Raw genomic sequence first — 19,547 nt, 5'->3', positions numbered from 1 at the left:
GTATCCAAATGAGTGTATGGTACTAAAATATCATTAATGCAGTAGTTTATTGCCTGATTAACTAACTAACTAAAACTAGCTAACTAACGGAGATTACGCTTCTTTAACCGATTGTCGTTATTCTCATTGCGTAATTCTTGAAACTGATATCGTGAAATGGGTCTGTGTGTCGTCTTGCGGATTAGAATCTTGCGAGATTAGATAATATTATTCATATACCGTATCACGGCATTTCATATGTGACACGACGTTAAATATTTCAAAATCACGTTACAGACGTTTGGTCTACACGGAGCATTCTGGTTCTACGCAGCAGTCGCGGTATGCGGACTATGTTTCGTAGTATGCTGCGTGCCCGAGACCAAAGGGAAACAACTGGACGAGATGAATCCAGACTACGCACAGGCACGGTAGTATAAGGCCTCGTTAACGGGGGGTTTGTCGAACCTGGAGAAATCCAACAAACCCCTACCAGGAGGAGCTTATCCGAATCAACACGATCCGAGAGAGCTGTATAATTCGAATCCAGCTACGGATATTCCAACGACGTCTTGTCACATACCGAACTACAGGAGTAATCATCGCAAATTATCCGATTATTGCAACATCTTCGCCGAGAAAACTAACAGAATCGGTAGAAACGTGGAGAGTTTCATGCAGTCCCGTGGATTCTTCACGGCGCGTCGTTCCACCGACGAAAGTTCGCGCAGCAACGCGACCACAACGCATAGAAGCAACGGAGACGTGATCCGAAACGATTATCGATTCTCCGATCGGCTGAACGAACGACCTGAAGTACTCGAGGAAAATCAGCATCGTTATGGTCGGAACGGACGAAATCGCCGAGATAGATGTGCCTACCCAAAGGACGTATATCCAAAGGATACGTATCCAGAAGAAAGAAGCATCGATTCGAATTACGTAAATCGCGACATGGAGATGCAGCCTCGACGAGTTAGGCATCGCGATTACACGGCTGCGTACGAGGACAACAGCTGGAGGGACGTCTCGAGTGATTTAAACGGGTCTAAGCCGATCCTGAGGAACGGCATTAGTCACGGAAGGGGCGAGAGGCTTTACAGCTCGACTTTGCCCAGACGAAGTAGAACCATCAATTTCAGAGATCAGCCGGCCAATTCCCTCGAATCGCGGCGTAGCTACCCGAGAAGCTTGCAGGATCTCTCGGACCTCGAGCTGGACGATAGAATACGAGATTCGGGCGATTCGTCTCTTCTATCGTCGAACAGGGAATGGAGAAACGACAGGCTGTTGGACGATGGTTACAGACGTCGAAGATATCGGGAGGACCAACTCGAAGATGATTATTTGAGACTCTACAGAAGTTTGTCCAGGCTGAACAGATATCCGCAGGGTGGCAAGTACGAGCCCGGCCAGGTACACTACGAGAGAGAATGCAGGACATTCGGCAAGGACACGGTTGCTTTCATTTATTACAAAACGTGCTACTTGTGATGCACGAAGAAACGCAATAGGGTTGACGATAATAGTCGATCAAAGCGTTCTTCGTCGATGGATTATCGTCTACCCGATATGCTTAATGATTCGTTGAGAACGAGGAAGCTTGGTGACCTGATTTTCACGACGCTCGTTCTTCCGATGTATTTTTCCGATTAAGCTTTCGATTGACGCGAATTGGAATCGTGATGTTTTCGCGACGTTTAGAATATATTTAAGTATTAGAAGATTTTCTTTCCACGACGAACCACCGAGAGTCTCTGGTAACAGAGATAATTGTTTATTTGCTACATCGAAGGGTATTGAAACGACTTGATTTTTACCACAGCAAGATCTCATTAGCAATGACGTTAGATTATTGAGTTCCTTGATCGATTTGATACGAGCTTTTTTCAGTTGACGAGACGATAGAAATGAATATGAACGTAATATTTCATGATTCATCAGCTAGCGTATAAGATTGGTCAGAAACGCGTATATTCGATCGAACGAACGCATCGAGTCTCCCTTTCTAATCATCTTCGAATACTTGACGTGTAAAACATTCTAAAAGACTTGTATCGAGTAATCAAAAAAGGTACAATTTATATGAACGTAGAATAGAGGTTAACGATTAATAGCGGGTAACTTGTTAGAAATTGAAGAACGCAGCGAGACGTTCGAGTGTTAATTTCTCCTCTCTCTGACCAGTTTTATGCTCACTTTCGATATTATAAATCGTTAAATGAAGGAATAAGATCTGTTTTCAAACGACACGACTGAATTACATAAATTCGTATTAGATAACCATCTTCGTGATTTGCCTTGTGAAACGTTGAACGATATTTTGACCAAGAAGCGCATTAAATTAGCATACGTTATTTTCCGTAACTATCGAAACTACGTAGAACGAATACTTGCGGATTACACGCACCCGAAAAGAAAGATGGATCTCGTCGAAACAATACAAAAAAAAAAACAAAAGAAAAAAAGAAAAAAAAGATAAAGAACGCTCTTCCGTGCAACGTGCCTTTTCTGAGAGCACGCAAATATAGACGTACAGATAATAACGCAGAATACGTACGTACATGTATAAATATATATAAACAAAAGAAGAAACAACCAGGAAAAAATAATAGTCGTATATATATACATATATATATATATTAATATAAATTGTTTAGAATAGAATCGATAGACTGGTCCGTCGATTGTCGTCGACGTTTCTCTAAACACTTCAAGATTCACCGTGATATTTTCAACTTACGTCTTCGAGTTTCGAATCGTGGCTAACACGTGAAAAGCTAATTAACTAAATAGAACGTGATAGTATAACAAACGGAAAATTCCACTTTTCTTCCAGAAAGCAAGTTCTTGTTGTTTCGAAAGCGCGTATGACTGACTGATGTTCAAACCTAGTGGTTTTAGCAGTTTCGTTGGCCAAGTAAGAACGCCAAGGAGAACGTGGAACAAGTTGTTTCTCCATTGAAATACGATACACGCGTTTCTGTTAAATCGATGGGAAAATAATGGAAATTTCTACTCCACGTGATGAACGTGCACCAACGAACGAAGGATATATGTATTTTTTATTCAATACGACGATCGTATGAAACGAAACGACTGGAACGTAACCAGATGATGTGATCGACTGAGCGTGGCCGAGGAAGTGTTCCTTGCTTTTCCGCCAATTTAACGCTATTCGCACGACCGTGATATACGGTGTATTATATACACCGTGAACGTAAATCGTGATGTAAACTCTATCGCCGAGGAAAGAATGTAGAAGAGAGAGAAAATAACTTAGACACGACAGAACAGAGAATATTTTACTTGTCGCGGCTATAAGTATAAACACACGGAGGAGGGAGGCTCGTTCCACGTTTCTAACAATGGCCACTATTGACTTAATGATGACAATATTATTAACTGTAGATATATTATACATATTACGCGTACTATCTTTCATACTTAAGTACCTATTGTATAAATCGACTATTATTGTACATTATATACATATTACCAGTACGAACACTTATGTAATACCGATCGTGCAACTGTTCGGACGTGGTGAACAACATTTTTGCGACAATACTGTAATTAACCATTGCCAAACTCACGAGACACGCGTGCGTAGATGGAAACTTGAAAAGCTTGTCCTATTGTAACGTGGATGACAGTCGTGACTCTTTTGAACATAGTGTGCGAGTTCGATCGAGGATACGACTGTGATCGATGATGAATTTTTCTACAATTTTCGATGAGATAAGCGTTTGGTGTATAGGGTAAGATTCGTGCAATGATATCGTCGAATCTGGAACCCGAGAGAGGAGTCTTTTGAGGGAAGGTATTCGAGGAAACGGCATTTGTATTTTGTATTTTTATATAGTTTGTAGAACTCGTCAGCGTCGACTTTGCAGAAATGATTTCTGCACTCTGTGATCGAACGCCTGGTCTTCACGGATGAAAATATTCACCACGAGTTATTATCGTTTCACGTGAGAAAAGAAGAGATTCCATGTATCTATAGAACGAAGAAGTTCCATTCGTTAAGAGTTTACGTTCAGTCGTTCTGATATTTTTCTAAAAAATGTCGCTGTTTAATCATAGATTTAACGAATTCCAATTAATTAAGCGCCCGATATCAGGGATATTAAATCGATATCGACATATCAGGAACATCTAGTTTTCATCAAATTAATTACGAATTTCATTTAAACAGATGCTTCATTCATTGGTAATAAAATAATAGAGTCAAACGATATTTTTTTCCGTGTAGTCTATCGGCAGGATTTCTTATATCTGTAATCGTTTATAACCCCGTGAGTCATATCCCTGCCATATCCAATATTCTAACGAAGAGTGCTGGGTCCTCCGACGTACAATAGAAATAGGGAAACTTGTACTTAAAATGTTCAGAGGAAAGAGGGAAGGAAAGAACGGATCGGTTACTTTTGTGGACGGTGATCGATGTCTCTCCCTTTCGCTTTAAACGTAACTCCAATTACTTCCATTTGCCACCTTTCCGTTAGATACCGAGCATACTAACAATAAAAATAAATTTCTTCAAAAGTTAACGTAGAGTTTCATCAAATTTTCCAGACGCGTGTCACTGTCTACAAATAGAAACGAGAGCGCAGCATCTTCGAATCTCAAACCTACCATCTAAATGAACCTTATAATGCTCAAGGGCTTGGACGCAGTATTGAATAAATGAAACTTTACAATTAAGTTAACGCAGGTGCAATACTCGTGAAACGGGTGCACATAGAATAAGAATAAAAATAAATCAAAAAGAAAAAAAAAAGAAAAGATACTCCGGGATTCTATATATGAATATATAAATATATACACATTATAAATTGTACAGAATAATTCTTCGACCATCGTGAGACTATCTCCTTTTTCCTTAGTGTACTGCGCCGAACGATAAGTATATAAATGTTTTAAGAATATGGTCTAGAAGGGCTGAATAGGTGTAGAGGTATAAATTCTCCGGAACAACTGTACAAGTAGTAGCGATAAACACCCTCACATCTTTCCTAATTAATCGGAACACCTCTCTTTCGGCTAGTTAATAGCTAAGTAAAATAATATACACAGACACGCAGCGAGCGAAATAACGTAAAGGAAACAAGAAAAAAAAAAGAGTAAAAAATAAAAATCTGCACTGTGCACTTTCGTGAATTGAAGGTATTATCGTAATCCGTAGACGTAGTAAACAGCGAGTGGAAAGTCAGATTAGAATTCGTATTACATAATGCACGCGTAGCTATGCAATTATTACTTGAAAGACCGTGAGTTTGATGACGCAGGCCGTGGTGTGATACTAACATTTAGCGGAAATGATTTGTTCATTAAACAAAACAAAAAAAAAGAAAAAACGCGAGAAAGGCAAAAATGCAAGGAGAAACATTGGGTTTACGGTACACATTGAGCAAAGTGCAATCAAAAAATTTATTAACGCATCGATGGAGTTGGTGAAATGGCCGATCGAATTATCTTTTTCATCGCGGCTCGGATAAAAATATTTATTTCGAAAAATTCTGTGGCCCGCATCAAACACGCGTTCGTATACATATTTGTGTGCGTATATCGTGCGTGAGTGTGTATGTGCGTGTACGCTGTATATACATGTATCAGAACAAGGACAATGAAAGTTGCTTGTAAATGTGTGCATTGAAATTGATATAAGGATAATACAAGTTGCTGAAGTTTGGAAAGTCTGTTATTATGAAATGAGAAAAGAAATAGAAACATTAATGGAATATGTTAAAGAATGAAAAATTTGCAAAGCAAAAGTGGTAGTGCATCCGGGCATTGAGAACGCCACGGTCTGTTAAGTAACCTCTATATACATTATACATAATTACGTCTTCTATATATCGACAATAAATTAAACGCGAACTATTTACAAGTTATCGACAATAAAAGAAGAAAAGACATTCGAAGGAAGCGCTGGCCGTCACCGAATGGGATGTTCGAACGTTTGTATGTAGATAAAGCTAATCAGGGAAGAGAATATTCCGACAGAACGTATTTTTCAAAAGCTGCATACATTAAGGATATATATAGAGTAATATGAACTTACATGTATGTATATTATATATAATATATATATATATATAATATATGTCGGAGATGGAAGGACATCGGGGTTTCCCTTTTCGAATGTTGAAACTAAAAAATAGTTTCAATGTTCTAATTCAATTTTATGACGATGGGCTTGGGCTCGAAGAGACATAACGGGTCACTGTACCAAACAGAGAATGGAATAATTATATAGCTCTCCTTAAAAACAAAGATTGACCTGAGAGGTGGGGAGAAGAATATATAACGGCAGTTCCACTTGGACTGCGGATCAGTTCAGTCAGATAAGTTTGACTTATACATTGAGTCAGACGTGTATCACATCGCATTCGTCATCCCGTTGACCATAGCTACGTCCAGTGATCCGTTATGTCACTTCGAGCCCAAGCCCATCGTCATAAAATTGAATTAGAACATTAAAACTATTTCTTAGTTTTATTACTTAAGTGTAGCTATAGTAAAAATCTGGACTAGGGTATTGGGGTTTTTCCCAACATTCCAAAAGGGAAACCCCGATATCCTTCCATCTCCGACATATATATATAAACATATACCTGACCTAGCCTGGAAGGTCCGCGCCTAGCTTCGCTTGCTAGATTTAATATTTTTGTAATGACGCTTAGACGTAGCTCGTTTGTACCTTCGCGAATTAAGAAACGCGTTTATATGTTCGCGCATCATCTTTACGATCGATCAGTGATGCGCGGAATTCGAATCAAAGCGGGACGATTAATTCGCATTACGACCACCGTAAAAAAGATCGCGATCCACGATCGAACACGATACGCAAACTGTAATATAAAATACGCTGCTGTAAGAGTTCGTGGTTCTTCGATTGAACTTCGATTTATGCTTATCACATTTCTATTACGGATTCCTTTGATTACATCATATATACATATAATTAGGCTAATTTAGTTACGAGAACGATTCTAAAAATAGACAGAAGTAATCACACGTTATCTGTGGATATTTCTTGAACGGGGCAAAGTCGATCGAAGAGATACGAATAATAGCACAAAACAATCCTGCCGACACGGTGGTATGAGAATTTGCATTCAAAGAGACGTGCACGTATCGAACGAGTATATCTTGTATTTGAGCTACGAATGAGTATGTACTTAAAAATCGTAATTCGTTAGCGTCTGCATTTGTACCTCTCTAGAAATAACGGATGATCCAAGCGCTAAATGACCTTCGGCGGAACCAACTACTTGCGTGTTTGTATAGAAATCCATATACACCTACATAAAATGCCAAAAGAAAAAGCAGATATAATCGTCAAACGATCGTTTTTCTTATTCTCTTCTTACCAACATTTCCTACATGTAGTATACTAAACGATCCTATATCTTCATAGACATGTAATACTTTCACAGATTAAGAGATATGATCTTTCTGCCCTTATTACTTTGCCTATATGTATATCGCAATATATCACAATAAAAGATGATAAATTTTGTTCATTTTGTGAAGCTTCTCTCGCAGACGTACAATTATAGCCATCTGTGCTCGAGACGACGTACTACGCTGCATTTGAGCAACTAAAATGACGAAAATTCAATTTCAAAATGTGAAAACACTCACCCAATTGCGGCACCGAAACGTACGTCTCACAGTCCACTAAAAATTGGCCGGTTTGCACTGCACCAAGAGCGACGACTCGTTTTGTCAGGAATTCGATCGTTTGCGGTCCGGTTTTGTTTTCTGTCATCGGATATTGCTGCAAACTGATAAATACAAAACGCCGGTTACTAACGAGATACTGAAGAGCGTTAGTTTTGTATTTAGAGAAGTAAAAATACTTGTGACGACCGCAATATTAAGAGAATATCATAACAATTGAGACAAAACATTCTAGAACGCTCGTTCTATTCTAACATGTGCTATTTCGACATAACCTCTAAATGTCAAAAGTTAAAGCGAATACGTATAGTATATAAAATTAAGTGTCCACGATCGTTCAAATTGTAAATAAGGGTAAACAGGAGAAATATTTTTAGTTGTAAATTTACTTACACAGTAACACCCATTTTCTTTTGGATCGTTCTACGCTAGAATTCACCGGGCTACACAACACGAAACACTTGTCAAATGGAGAGAACGCGCGCAACTTGAATGAATTCTTGACGATAATTCGCGACGAATGGCAGATGGCGCCGTGCGCATGGAACATGGCGACCTCTAAACTGGGAAGAAATAAAATTCTACATATTGAGATATGGTATGCATCGAACGCTCGCAATTCAATACAGATTAAAGAATAAGGAACTACAATTTGCAAATCTTCATATTTGAATTGAATATCATTGAAAATTAAAGAATTGAATCTTTCTCATTTTCCATTTTCATTTCTTTAAATACTGAAATTGATCAATAACGAAATTATTTAACAATCTCCATATTCTAAAAATACGTACAAGATGTACTTATAATTATGCCGTTGTGTACGTTATGTACGTACGTATAATAAAAAATATATATTCTCGTCTAGCTTAAAAGGAATAAATGTAATACCAGGTAATATTATATGGAGAGCATATAATGTAGGTATACATACGTATATAGCAATATGAGATGTTCGAGAACTTTTCATAAGTATAAAAGAAGCTGTATTCACATTTCTTGAATTAAGTATTTCATTAAATTATCTTTACCACTTGAACCCAATTGCGACTGCAAACATAAACGCCAACACATTTCAATTCAGCACCGTCGTCACGCTCTGTTACAATTTCAATAGCATCCACTTTGTCGAGTCACGAGCCGTTACCAAACACGATACTCCCGCGAATGTGTTGTAAATTCAAATTTTTGGAAAATGGCGTCTCAAGAGAAGCACCGTAAAATGAAACCGTATCGATCATAGCCAATCTATCGACTGTAATTTCACTCGCTACGAGAGATGGCGATATAGTACATTCGAGAGTGCTCCGGAATGGCGATATGTTTCTGTTAAAACTCGAGTAAGGTGTAGTTTTATTCTTACTACGTAGACGGTATCGAATGCGGAATGAAATGCAAGTGACAAGTTTTCACGCACGTATGATCGCAAGTTTCCATGATAGAATTTCCCGACCACAAGGAAAGGCGGAGGCGCCGATGTGCTGGAAGGCAATTTGAAAGCCAAGTAAGAATAATTCGTTCTCTATATCCGTATATGTAATCGGATAATTCAACGTAGTACACGATTGCCGATTCTTTACTATGTTTGGGCATGCATATCGGTCGTGCGGTTTATTTCAAAATACGTGACATCAATACAACGGATATACAATCGCATGCAATTCGTACGCGATTCGTATGCGCTTAACCAACCCTTGGGATGATATTATGGCGCCAAATGAATATTACAAACAGCTTCGTTCGATTAATTGTTAAAGTTTCTCTTTCTGAAAGTTGAGAGCTTGCGTGAATATGACATTAGTTATACATATGTACATGCAGAATGTATATGAAGTCGCCATTAACAATTTTGGCGCCAAATCTTCCTTACTACAGATCTCGATTTCACGCATACCTAAAATACACGTGTATACGTGTAGTTAAGGTATATATTTTCAATACGCATTCAAAACCGGAAACTCTATTCCTTATTCCGTTATTTCGATTATCGAACGTTATCGATATTCGAGAAACCAGTCAGTTACGTACCTACAGAGGGCAGTTCAGAATATATAACCTTTATAGAAAAATAATATGTCGACATGGAACGAATTGTTTGTATCAAACGTTGCTTCAGTTTGGAAAATAGATATTTACGAAAAAAAGCATTTTAATTTTCGAAAAACCGAGGCAATCTATATCCTATATGAAGCATTTTACGTCGGATGCATCTTTTTATTATCGCTGGCAGCACTCGCGGCTGAAATCGTCCGTTCTGCAAAATTTTTTAATTAAACCGTCCGATATCGGTCACGCACGCGACTGAAACGCCAAGTTCGATATCGATCATCGATGAGGCAACGGTTCAAACTTGTTAATAAATGGGATAGGAGGGTGGGGGATCTGTGTTATCGAAATTCCTCTCGTTTTGGTGCAACATAACGAGTTAGTAAATCGTCAACGAAGGAATTGTGTCACGATTTACAAACGAGCGACTGTCATAGAAAGAAAAAGGAACTCCTTACAAAAGTATAATTAATTTGCGAGCTGAACGTTCCTCGGTTGTACTCGTTTCTCGATGATGCGTCCCTCCCTCGATCCTTGAGCCGGAATACGCTCGTTTGAAGACGCAAAGGGTTACTTCGCGTTCTCGTCGCGAGTGCCTGCCTCTTATCGACGCTATTTACACGGCACGGCTATATCCCCGCGAATCGGAAAGAGACTTTAATAAAAACCGTAGCTGTGCTGCTCGAACAAATGCAAAGGGAGAAAAAGAGAAAGAGACAATAGATAGAAACGACGTTGAAATACAGGTCATTCCGATTAAGTGCGCGCGTTTCTGGGGTGCGTTAAAACCTGTGTCGGCACAAGGTCTCGTTTATTAAAACCGCGCGACCGGAATTGACCTTAATCGCGTGTCTTTTTCGACCATCTTCCTAACGATTCCGCGAAACGCTTCTTTACAAACGTGGGCCGCGTTATTTCGCACGCGAGGCCACGCGTGCGAATGCGTGCCTCGAGTTTCAAAACGCCTCTTTTGTTTGCAAGATTTTTCAATCAGATGAACTCCAGCTGGTTTGCCCGCGGTCTTTTTGGATGATCGTTTTGTATAGTCGTTGTCGATTGATGTAGGGAAGTTACATTAGTAGCACATACACAAGTTTCGCTATGTATGTAAATAGTCAATTGATATTAACTGTTCATGTTACTAATTGAATATTAGATCGTCCGAAATGTTTTTTTCGTTTTATAAGGAAATAATAGATGCACAACATTTTTCGTTTCATATTATTTTACCGAATTACGTATGGTCCATTTTGTTCTATCAAAATAAAGGTCACGACGTTCGACAGATTGAATTTCCTATTTGTATCAAGATGCATTGCGTTGTAAAAGACGTGTCTGTAAAAGAAAGACACTTCTCGGACAACCTAATAATATTAGATGACTATAATCATACTTAAAGAACGATAGAAAAATGATTAAGAGGCTCTACTGATAAGACGTATATATTGGCTTGGCAACTAAGTGATTGCGGATTTTGTCATTAGACGGTATTGACAAAATGCGCAACCACTTAGTTGCCAAGCCAATAGAATTTCGTAGAATAGCGATTTAATCGCAGCTATGGTTTAGGATAAACCGAAAGCAAATATCAACGCGTTTGTACACGTTATTTTAAGATACAATATATAATCGTTTATACTTGAACAATTATCAAATGCTGTGGATTAAAATTCAAGGAGTATGTGTACTTAGATTCTCCGCAATTTCTTACATTGATTTCGATCTCCGCTCGAGCCCATGGTTTTCTATGGAACACGAGAAGTAATCGTTCTTACGTATCCATAAATTGCGCGTTCGAGCCTACATGGAACATCGTTTCTCGCCGAAGATGGATATCCCCTATCGCGGCACACAAATTTTTTACCAGTAGATAGGCGCGCGTCTCTCAGGATTTCACCTGGAAAGAAACGCTCTCACAGCCCTTCATCCGCGACCTAAATATCCGAATCGGGTGGAGAGGCCGGCGGAACCGGCGCAGTCGTGAATTTCTGTCCGAAACAATTAACCACCTCGAACAGAGAGGAATCGTTTCCTGCAGCTTCTCCTCTGGCAGCCTCTTCCTCTTTAAAAGACTCGCTCGAAGGAACGGGGACGCTCGTTTCGAGCGATAAAATCGACTGATGTAGCGGTCTGCTGGTTTTCTTGTTTTTCATAGTGCGGGCACACGCGCTCGTCCGGTTCTTCCATTTCTTCCACGAAGAAATCGCCATCGTTAAAATGCACGCCGAGCGGTTGCTCGCGACAATTGAGAATCGCCCTTCGAGGCTGCTGCGCGAGACCGTCGCCGAGCGAAATACAAAAATAGGCGGCAATCGTGGCTGAGATGTACACCGGCAGGAAACTATGACCGGATGTTCGGTGGCGCGTGACACGAATGCGGAGGTCCGTTTGTAACGTCGGGACTAACGTCGAATCGTTTAAATATTCCGTCGATATTCAACGGTAGCATCGAACTGCTTAAATTTCGTGTCTCAATAGAGAGAATATGGAAGGAGAGCGAGAAAGTTCGATCGACGTACGCTATGGTGAACAGGGCTTAGGAACAGGCGTTTCGCCGTCTCAGTGGGCAGAATAGTAATTTTAATCATTTTCTCTTACTTGATTCTCAGCTTCTTCGAGCTTCTGCATTCGTAAGTATCATTAATTGGAATATTCTTTGTCTTGAGTAATCGCTTAAATTCCGGAGCCTCGTGGACAGGATATTGGTTCGTGGTTTTAAATAAAACTGTGCAAATTGATATGAATTGATCGATATTTCATTGCTATCTCATAGTTCGGATTCAGTTCTCGTAGAACTTAAATGTTACGCGTTGTACTTTTGCAGTTTTGAAGTTCGCTGTGTATCGTGCAGTGAACAAATACATATGTGTTCCGGTATTGTACCGAGTCGAATAGTCAGATAAGAGCTGATGTTAGTCTACGCGGTATCCGGTGATTTTTCATAGTCAAACAGTGGTTCTAAAACAGTCTGTAGCGTTCTCGAACAAAAGCATCGTTTACCTCCGGCGTTCCACTTTCCAAATCGTAATCGGTTTTCCGGCCAGATAATTAGTATCGGGTAATTAATTTCGATAAGAAGATTACAACGTTTGCCATAGTTTACGAACCACGTTCAATCGTTCGGCTGAGATAGTCGTATGCTCGATGTATGCACCGTGAAGCGTTGAATTCGATTAAAAGCTCCGTTATCTTCTGGAAGTGCCAAAATAGAAGTTACGTTGTTGCGTCTCAACTTCCACTTGCATACTTTTTAATATTCTGCTTAACGTTAGTCGAAAAGAAACGAAGACGTACGATTTGTTTTTCAGCCGCTGGATGCTCGACCTATTTATTTCCTTCAGAAATAAACCCGACGCGAGAAAATGTGAGAAAACCTTCGTCTCTGCCTCCGCTTCTCATTCTTTTACGATTTGTGCAATCGGACGCTTACATTTCGTCGAAAGTTTCTTTCGTTTCCGTAGCGTGTGTATAATGTTCCTGACGTTCAGAACGTGAAACCTTTCGAGAATTTGAGTTTCCTATACTCGATACTTTTCAGTCTCACGGTTAAACGCAAATCTGAGAAGACACAATTTTTTGAAATAAAATTCACAATCTCTCGAAAGTCTATTTGCTAAAGTCTAACTGTACGCTCCTCCGTGTGACCTAAATTCTAACTTACCTGTAACCGCAAGGGGCTGTGATTCAGGTAGTTCGACGAAAATGCGGAGAATCAGGGGTAACTGAAAAATCCGAATTTTATTTCCTTAGCGCAATTCATACTTGAAGCGAACCGTTTTTCCATCCGTTAGATTTACAAGGTGCAGAACTTGAACAGTCGTGAGAGATTTGCTAATCGATTTGTGTTCCTCGAATACAGATAAATGGAGCTACGCGAGTCTCGAACTAACTCGACAATTAACTGTTCACAGTCGTGAACGTGGTGAAGCGATACGTTGTTATAAGGAAGGTAGGATCGCAGCAGAGTCGCGGATGAATACTGCCTCTGTTAGAAGCTTTGCTCAGTTCCCATCTTGCGATATGTACATTCGTAAAAAGTAATATGCGGAACAAGCATAAAACTGCGGTGCAGATTTACTACGTCTTCTTCGTTGTTGGTTTTCCTGACAAGAAAAGTAATCTAGGATTATGTATGTATAAGGGCCCGAAAGTTACGGCTCCCATAGATACGATATCTTGACGTTTCCTTTAATACAAAAAGTTGCTCGAAACGTCGAAAGTTATGCAGAACGTGATTTATTAAAATTCTCAGATTTATGAGTCCATTGTCCCTGAAGACTTCCATTATTATCATCCTCGGCGCGTAAGTCGTTCTCTGTTCAACGAGTCGTTTACCCGACCCATCGTGACACGCTTGCATTCATTATACCTGGCAATCGAACATCGAATGGACCGAATAGCTGACCCAGTTCGAACTCGTTTTAATTTCAATACTTTTGCATTCGCGATTACCAGTAGTTGAAGCATTAGGTCACCCTGTGAGTTACGTTTTGGAACGCCAGCTTCGATAGAAGAATAGTAGTACTACACTGTATCTCATGCTGAAATAGCTCCATTATTTTTAACAGAACCAGGAAATGGATTCGTTCTAACTGAACTGCATGACTCGTGGATGATCACGTACCTACTCATACTCGTATGGAATTCATTATCGATATCGCTATCGATTCAAAATTCTAAACTTTTTCTCCGTCGGCTAACAAATATTCCAACATAAAACAATCCTCAAACTGACTTCTTCCGAGATGTTTGAGCTTTATGAAACACGCAGTGGCTTGAAATTTTTCGTGGGTAGCGTATAAGCATTGGCGGTCTATTTGTTACAAACTTTTGACACAAGCAACGAACCTAGCGTGTCGAACGTACCGTTACCTAAACTAAGACGACGAAATATGTTTAGACGACGTTAACGCCTGTTTGAAAAGTATAATTCATCGCGCATCGTGCCACGACTTTCGCCTACTTTCCACAAAAGAAGGGACGCGCTATTCGCGAACCACCACGTTTTCATGCCGCACGCGAGGCGGAGATGGCTTTCTTGTCTCCGTCCGCGAAAAGTACTTTGGTTTCTCGAAACCGCTTGACGATTCAAGTCTTAGAATCCTCGAGGACTCCTTGGATCACGATAGACGCTTCTTCTTTTCTTCTTGCACGTAGAAAGTAGACGTCGTTCCCGTCGTTCCTGAAGCGAGCCAAAGGTTGAATTCAATCTTCTAGGTGTATACACAGAGAATCGTATATGTGCCTCTATGTTTCCTAGGTTGCTCTTTTCTAAAGCGTTCGTATTTTCGCTACGTTGCTCGGCATGGCCATTCCGGATGATGGATTAACTTTCGACGACGTTATTTCCCACGGCGATGCTTCGTCGCGTCGCGTCACGACATGGCGCGTTTCGTGTCTGGTTTCTCAAATAATTAACATTCCCATAAAATTCGCCCGTTATCGTTGGCTAATAAAATTCTTTATTAGTTTGCGGTGCTCGTTACGCTAGTTCGGATGAAAGTGGACGATGATAAAATTGTCCGTTGTTCGTGGCCGACAACGATACTTGTTACGGGGTCAAACACGACGTTAGAAGCATCGATATAACTCGTTCCCGGTGATCTCGTTACGAGCAGCCGAGAGAGGCTGCCTTATCGAGTTTCGAAAGCCGGTAGAAAGGTTCGTCCAGCTGCCTGATTCAATCGTGAGATTTTATTTTGCAACGGCCATAACGGTTATGTTTTACGCCGTTGCTAAGCCCGCAAATGCTTATATCGACTGGATGGAATGTTATTGCAAGCCCGCTGCGCGCGGACTCGAATCAAATTCCAGGCATAATGAAGCAATAGAGTTGGCTGTCTTCTTCTTTTCCCACTTAACTTTAAATCCTCATTCTGAATCCATTACTTTGACACTACATTTTTTTACCATAATTCAATCAACACTTTTAGCCCCATAAATGATCTATGCTTGGTATAAGCTTCTCACAGCAAGAACTTCCATTAATTGCAAATCTAACCAAAAAACACTTATCGCTGCGCTTGCCGTCTACGTAAGAACTATTACGAGCACTGCTTACTCGGTGAAATCATAAAATCTCGAATGGCTATTGCAATTAGGTCGCTGTCCACTTAACCCTGATCGCTTATCGTCGCTCGCTTACGAAGATTCCATCTCTCTAATACCCGCTAATTGATTCCACCCTTAGTATTTCGTTTCCACTCTTACGTTATTAACTTACAGTCACATCATTCTCTCTGGAATTCGATACTTCGAATCACAATAAATAACAACGGTCGATTTTCGTCGCGTTCTAAAACCACCTACGAATATCGTGAAACATCTGCGCGTTGATCTTGCTTGTATAATTAATCAGCGGCGACAACAAAAAGAGGAATGACGTTTACAAGATGCATTACACCATCCTTTGCCTTTCATCTATCTTCATTCGACGCCTTCACTCGTTTTTCGTCTGGTCCTACAACGTTCGCCTCTGTTTCGGCCGGTCCACGTCCCTCTTCATCGTGTGCGATGGTCTTCGTTGTCATCCTTCGTCGACGAGCGACGCGTACACTCTCGTTCAGAAATATTAGGACACTTGCTTAGGTCTCTCTTGCGTAATTCGGCTAGCGTTGTCAGTGAAATTTCACAGGTCGTAACCTACGAGTTATCAACGCCGATGATCTTGCACATTTCCACGATTTCGTTCCTCGTGTTCGTCTCTGACTTTCCCTAACTGTATATGCATATTCGCTGTACACCTAAGGCAAAACGAATTATGCGCGCCGTATTTGATAGCAGAAGGTGAGTTCATTGTCTCATATCCCCGGAGAAATATATTTTCCAAAATTCAGAGTGCATTACGGTAGATATGGTCCACCGTAAGGGAAAATGAATTGTGTACGCTGTATTTGATACTAGCAACCGAGTATAACGCGTCTGTCATGTGACCAAATACGTACTTATGATCGAGGATGTATATGTAGTCGTCGGACCGATTTTTTCGAACGGAAACCGAATCGTGGAGCAGAAAAACGACGATGCGTCAATGCCAGGCTGGGACATCTGGCATCGTCATAAACATTCTTGCCGCGTGAAACCGCTGAAACCGTGACGGAGGACACGACCAGTAGCGAACGTACTATACAGAGGAAGAGATGAAAAAGGAAAGAGAGCGCGCAGAAAAAGTACGAATAAATAGGGAGAGGAAAAAGGGAAGAAAGGACGCGTAGGTGTCGGTGGGAGTTCACTGTGAAAACGAAGGGGAGTAAAGCGTAGAACGAATAGAAACAAAAAGGTACGGGGCAGGGAGAAAGAGAAGCGAGAAACGATGGACAGGTTTCACCGGGGAAAAGGGAGACTTGCAAGGAAAATGAGAGGGGCGGATAAGAGAGGTGCAGTGGCACTTAACGCTCGAGATGAGCGTCTCGAGTTGAACCAATTCTCACCCAGTGACGTGATCGTTCCCGTGAACTCTGAACCGTCTAATGAATCAGCCAACGTTTATAGAAACCATAAATAATACGCGCACTCTGGCCAGACGCGTCTCGAGCAAGAAGTTCGGCAAGGAAAAGCGTCATCGAGTGTTCGCGCTATGCTTTGCTCGAGACGCTATTGTACGACGTAGCGAAATAACGAATAACGGTGGTGTAAACTCGTAGGATTTCGTAGGAAGGTCTCTGTCTCTTTGAAGTTTCGAGGAAACATTAATCGACCGTTGAAAATAACTTGTTTTTCTCGTTTTGAGATGGTCGTTTAATTTATTCGCCGTAAATCACGCGTACTACCGTTCGTAGTTACTTCAACGACTTTGGAAATCGATGAACGTTGTTCAACTAATTTATATTTGAGAGACGCACAGCTTTGTCGAGTATTCAATGTTGAAGCGTATATTTAATTATATTTCAAGCTACACTTAGGCTATACGTTTAACCCTGCTACGATCTTTGATTCTTTATATTTCAATGTCATCGTCATTTGTAATATTTCATCTTTTGATGCAGTTCGAACAAGCAACTCTACGTGACTCCTTCGTACGTTGCTCAAATTTGAGATATTTTTTAACTTTCCGGCGCTAGAACTCAAGAACCGCAAGAACGTTGCGAATGTTTTAATTCGCGGCCGTGACATCACGGCAAGTTCGTTCTCTGTCCGAGCCTCTTGTATTAGCTTGTCCGAGAAGTGTCTTTCTTTTACAGACCCGTCTTTTACAACGATGCATCCTTATACAAACATGAAACCTAATCTGTCGAACGTTGTGATCTTTATTTTGATAGAACAAAATGGATCATACGTAATTGGATAAAATAATATAAAACGGAAAATGTAGTGCATCCATTATTTCCGTATAAAACGAAAGGAACTTTCCGGACGACCTAATACGCAAATAGATAAATCGAGGTTCCCCTAGTGGACTCGGGATCGTTTTTGGACGACGATAATCATGCAAGCACTTTGGCGAGAAATTTCGTGAAAGGGCATAAAGAAGAGGTTATTTCGCCAATGTTGCTATTGTCCACGGTCCTGCTTGAAAGTTGAGGTCGTTCCGCCTGTCCTCATCTATCTCTCGTGCTTTATAAACGCGCCGATCTCGTTGTTCGCGAGCTTCAAATATAACCCCGCGCTATGGAATCTAAAAGTATCACGGTTCGCTCGTTATGAATCACCGTGCGCCTCAAGTAAACTGCACATAACGGAGCTGGTCTTGAGTCACGTAGTACATATACCAACATGTACGCAAAATAATTAAGGTGCCCACACATCGTGCCTTCCGCTTAATTTGTTTAACCCATTAAGGAGCCAAGTTCCATTAACGCAACGTTCCGTTCGTTTTCGGTCAAATGTACAGTGCACACAATTAGATTCTATCTAGTCCGCTTAGCAATTACGAAAAGGAATTTAGAGAATTTGACCACTACATTTATTTTTCCATTGCCGTTTCTTCTTCCATCTGGTCGTACAATTTTACGAAGCTTCGTTTTATGCGATCGAGTTTTTCATCAAATTATAGAAATTCTTTTTGTGCCGCATAACGGGCTTCTGTAATGTAAAAAATTTTACCGTAGCTGTTGCCCAATATTTACACGGTACTTTACTGCTTGGTAATTCCTTAACCGGTTAACCAACAAACTGCTCTCTGCTTCTCTAACCGTTCAACATATGCAAAGCTTCAAAGTTCTCGATATAAATGCTACCTAAACCTGGTACAAAATTTCAATTTTCTCCAGAGTACAAATATCTCAATTATTTCAACTGTGGTTAGGAAACAAAGCAACTTGGCGGAACATAGGGACGACCTTCGAAGTGGAAAACTTCGCGAAGCTCATAAATGGTCTGCCAAAGTCGGGCTCGGTTTCTTGGAACTGGCGGGATGAATAGAGTCTGCGGCAAAAGTAGAACGTGTCGTGCAACGAAAGACGAAGTTGCGAACCGTAACGCCGGTGGAAAAGCGTATTTCGACTTTAGAAACGCGTGCACGCGTGCCGCGGTTTGCTCGCGCGGTTTCCACGATGAAAAGGAATCGCAGTATTCACGGTCCACGAGATTTGCGAGGGATACAGGCCTCTGCGTAGACGGCACTGCGCAGACACTAAACAAAGCTCCCCCGAATGAATACGCGAGAATTTAAAGGGAAGTGCGGCGGATGCGGCAATCTTTAGTATTCAGCGCGACCGACGCAAACGTTTAAGAATCCCGCGGCAAACGAGAGACGAGCGTGCAACAGCCCGCTGACTTTTCATCGGAATCGTCTACAGTGTGATCTCCAAATCAATGTTTCTCTTCGCATCTCTTTTTTCTTTCGCTTGTACGAATTCGTGGTCGGTTTGGCGTTTAAATTTTTCCACGTA

General features: G+C 40.7%; 3 protein-coding genes across 15 annotated transcripts in view; 2 read left to right on the top strand and 1 right to left on the bottom strand.

Annotated features, from left to right (window-relative positions):
* LOC126872102 (facilitated trehalose transporter Tret1-2 homolog) overlaps window positions 1–7,331 on the top strand; it is a 107,007-nt gene extending 99,676 nt beyond the window's left edge. For both annotated transcript variants that reach the window (XM_050631653.1, XM_050631654.1), the window contains exon 8: window positions 277–7,331. In XM_050631653.1, the coding sequence (XP_050487610.1) occupies window positions 277–414 (138 nt within the window). In that variant the 3' untranslated portion in view covers window positions 415–7,331. The remainder of the gene's footprint in view (window positions 1–276) is intronic.
* The window catches only part of LOC126872108 (mediator of RNA polymerase II transcription subunit 20), a 249,662-nt gene that overhangs the window by 130,248 nt on the left and 99,867 nt on the right, over window positions 1–19,547 (bottom strand). For 2 of the 12 annotated variants that reach the window (XM_050631666.1, XM_050631665.1), the window contains exons 2-4: window positions 8,699–8,770; window positions 8,067–8,236; window positions 7,633–7,775 (exon numbers count right to left, since the gene is read on the bottom strand). In XM_050631666.1, coding sequence (XP_050487623.1) covers window positions 7,633–7,775; window positions 8,067–8,221 — 298 coding nt within the window. In that variant the 5' untranslated portion in view covers window positions 8,222–8,236; window positions 8,699–8,770. Of the gene's footprint in view, window positions 1–7,632; window positions 7,776–8,064; window positions 8,237–8,698; window positions 8,771–19,547 lie in introns of those variants that run through there. The other 10 variants (XM_050631664.1, XM_050631663.1, XM_050631670.1 and 7 more) reach the window with 6 other exon arrangements.
* LOC126872087 (dystroglycan 1-like) overlaps window positions 9,045–19,547 on the top strand; it is a 162,551-nt gene continuing 152,048 nt past the window's right edge. Inside the window, exon 1 of the mRNA XM_050631616.1 lies at window positions 9,045–9,175. The gene's annotated coding sequence lies outside the window, so the exon portion shown is untranslated. The remainder of the gene's footprint in view (window positions 9,176–19,547) is intronic.

The sequence above is a fragment of the Bombus huntii genome, chromosome 12 (assembly GCF_024542735.1).
Source record: "Bombus huntii isolate Logan2020A chromosome 12, iyBomHunt1.1, whole genome shotgun sequence".
NCBI lineage: Eukaryota > Metazoa > Arthropoda > Insecta > Hymenoptera > Apidae > Bombus > Bombus huntii.
The sequence above is the reverse complement of the archived record's forward strand: the minus strand, read 5'-3'. Positions and strand labels throughout refer to the sequence as shown.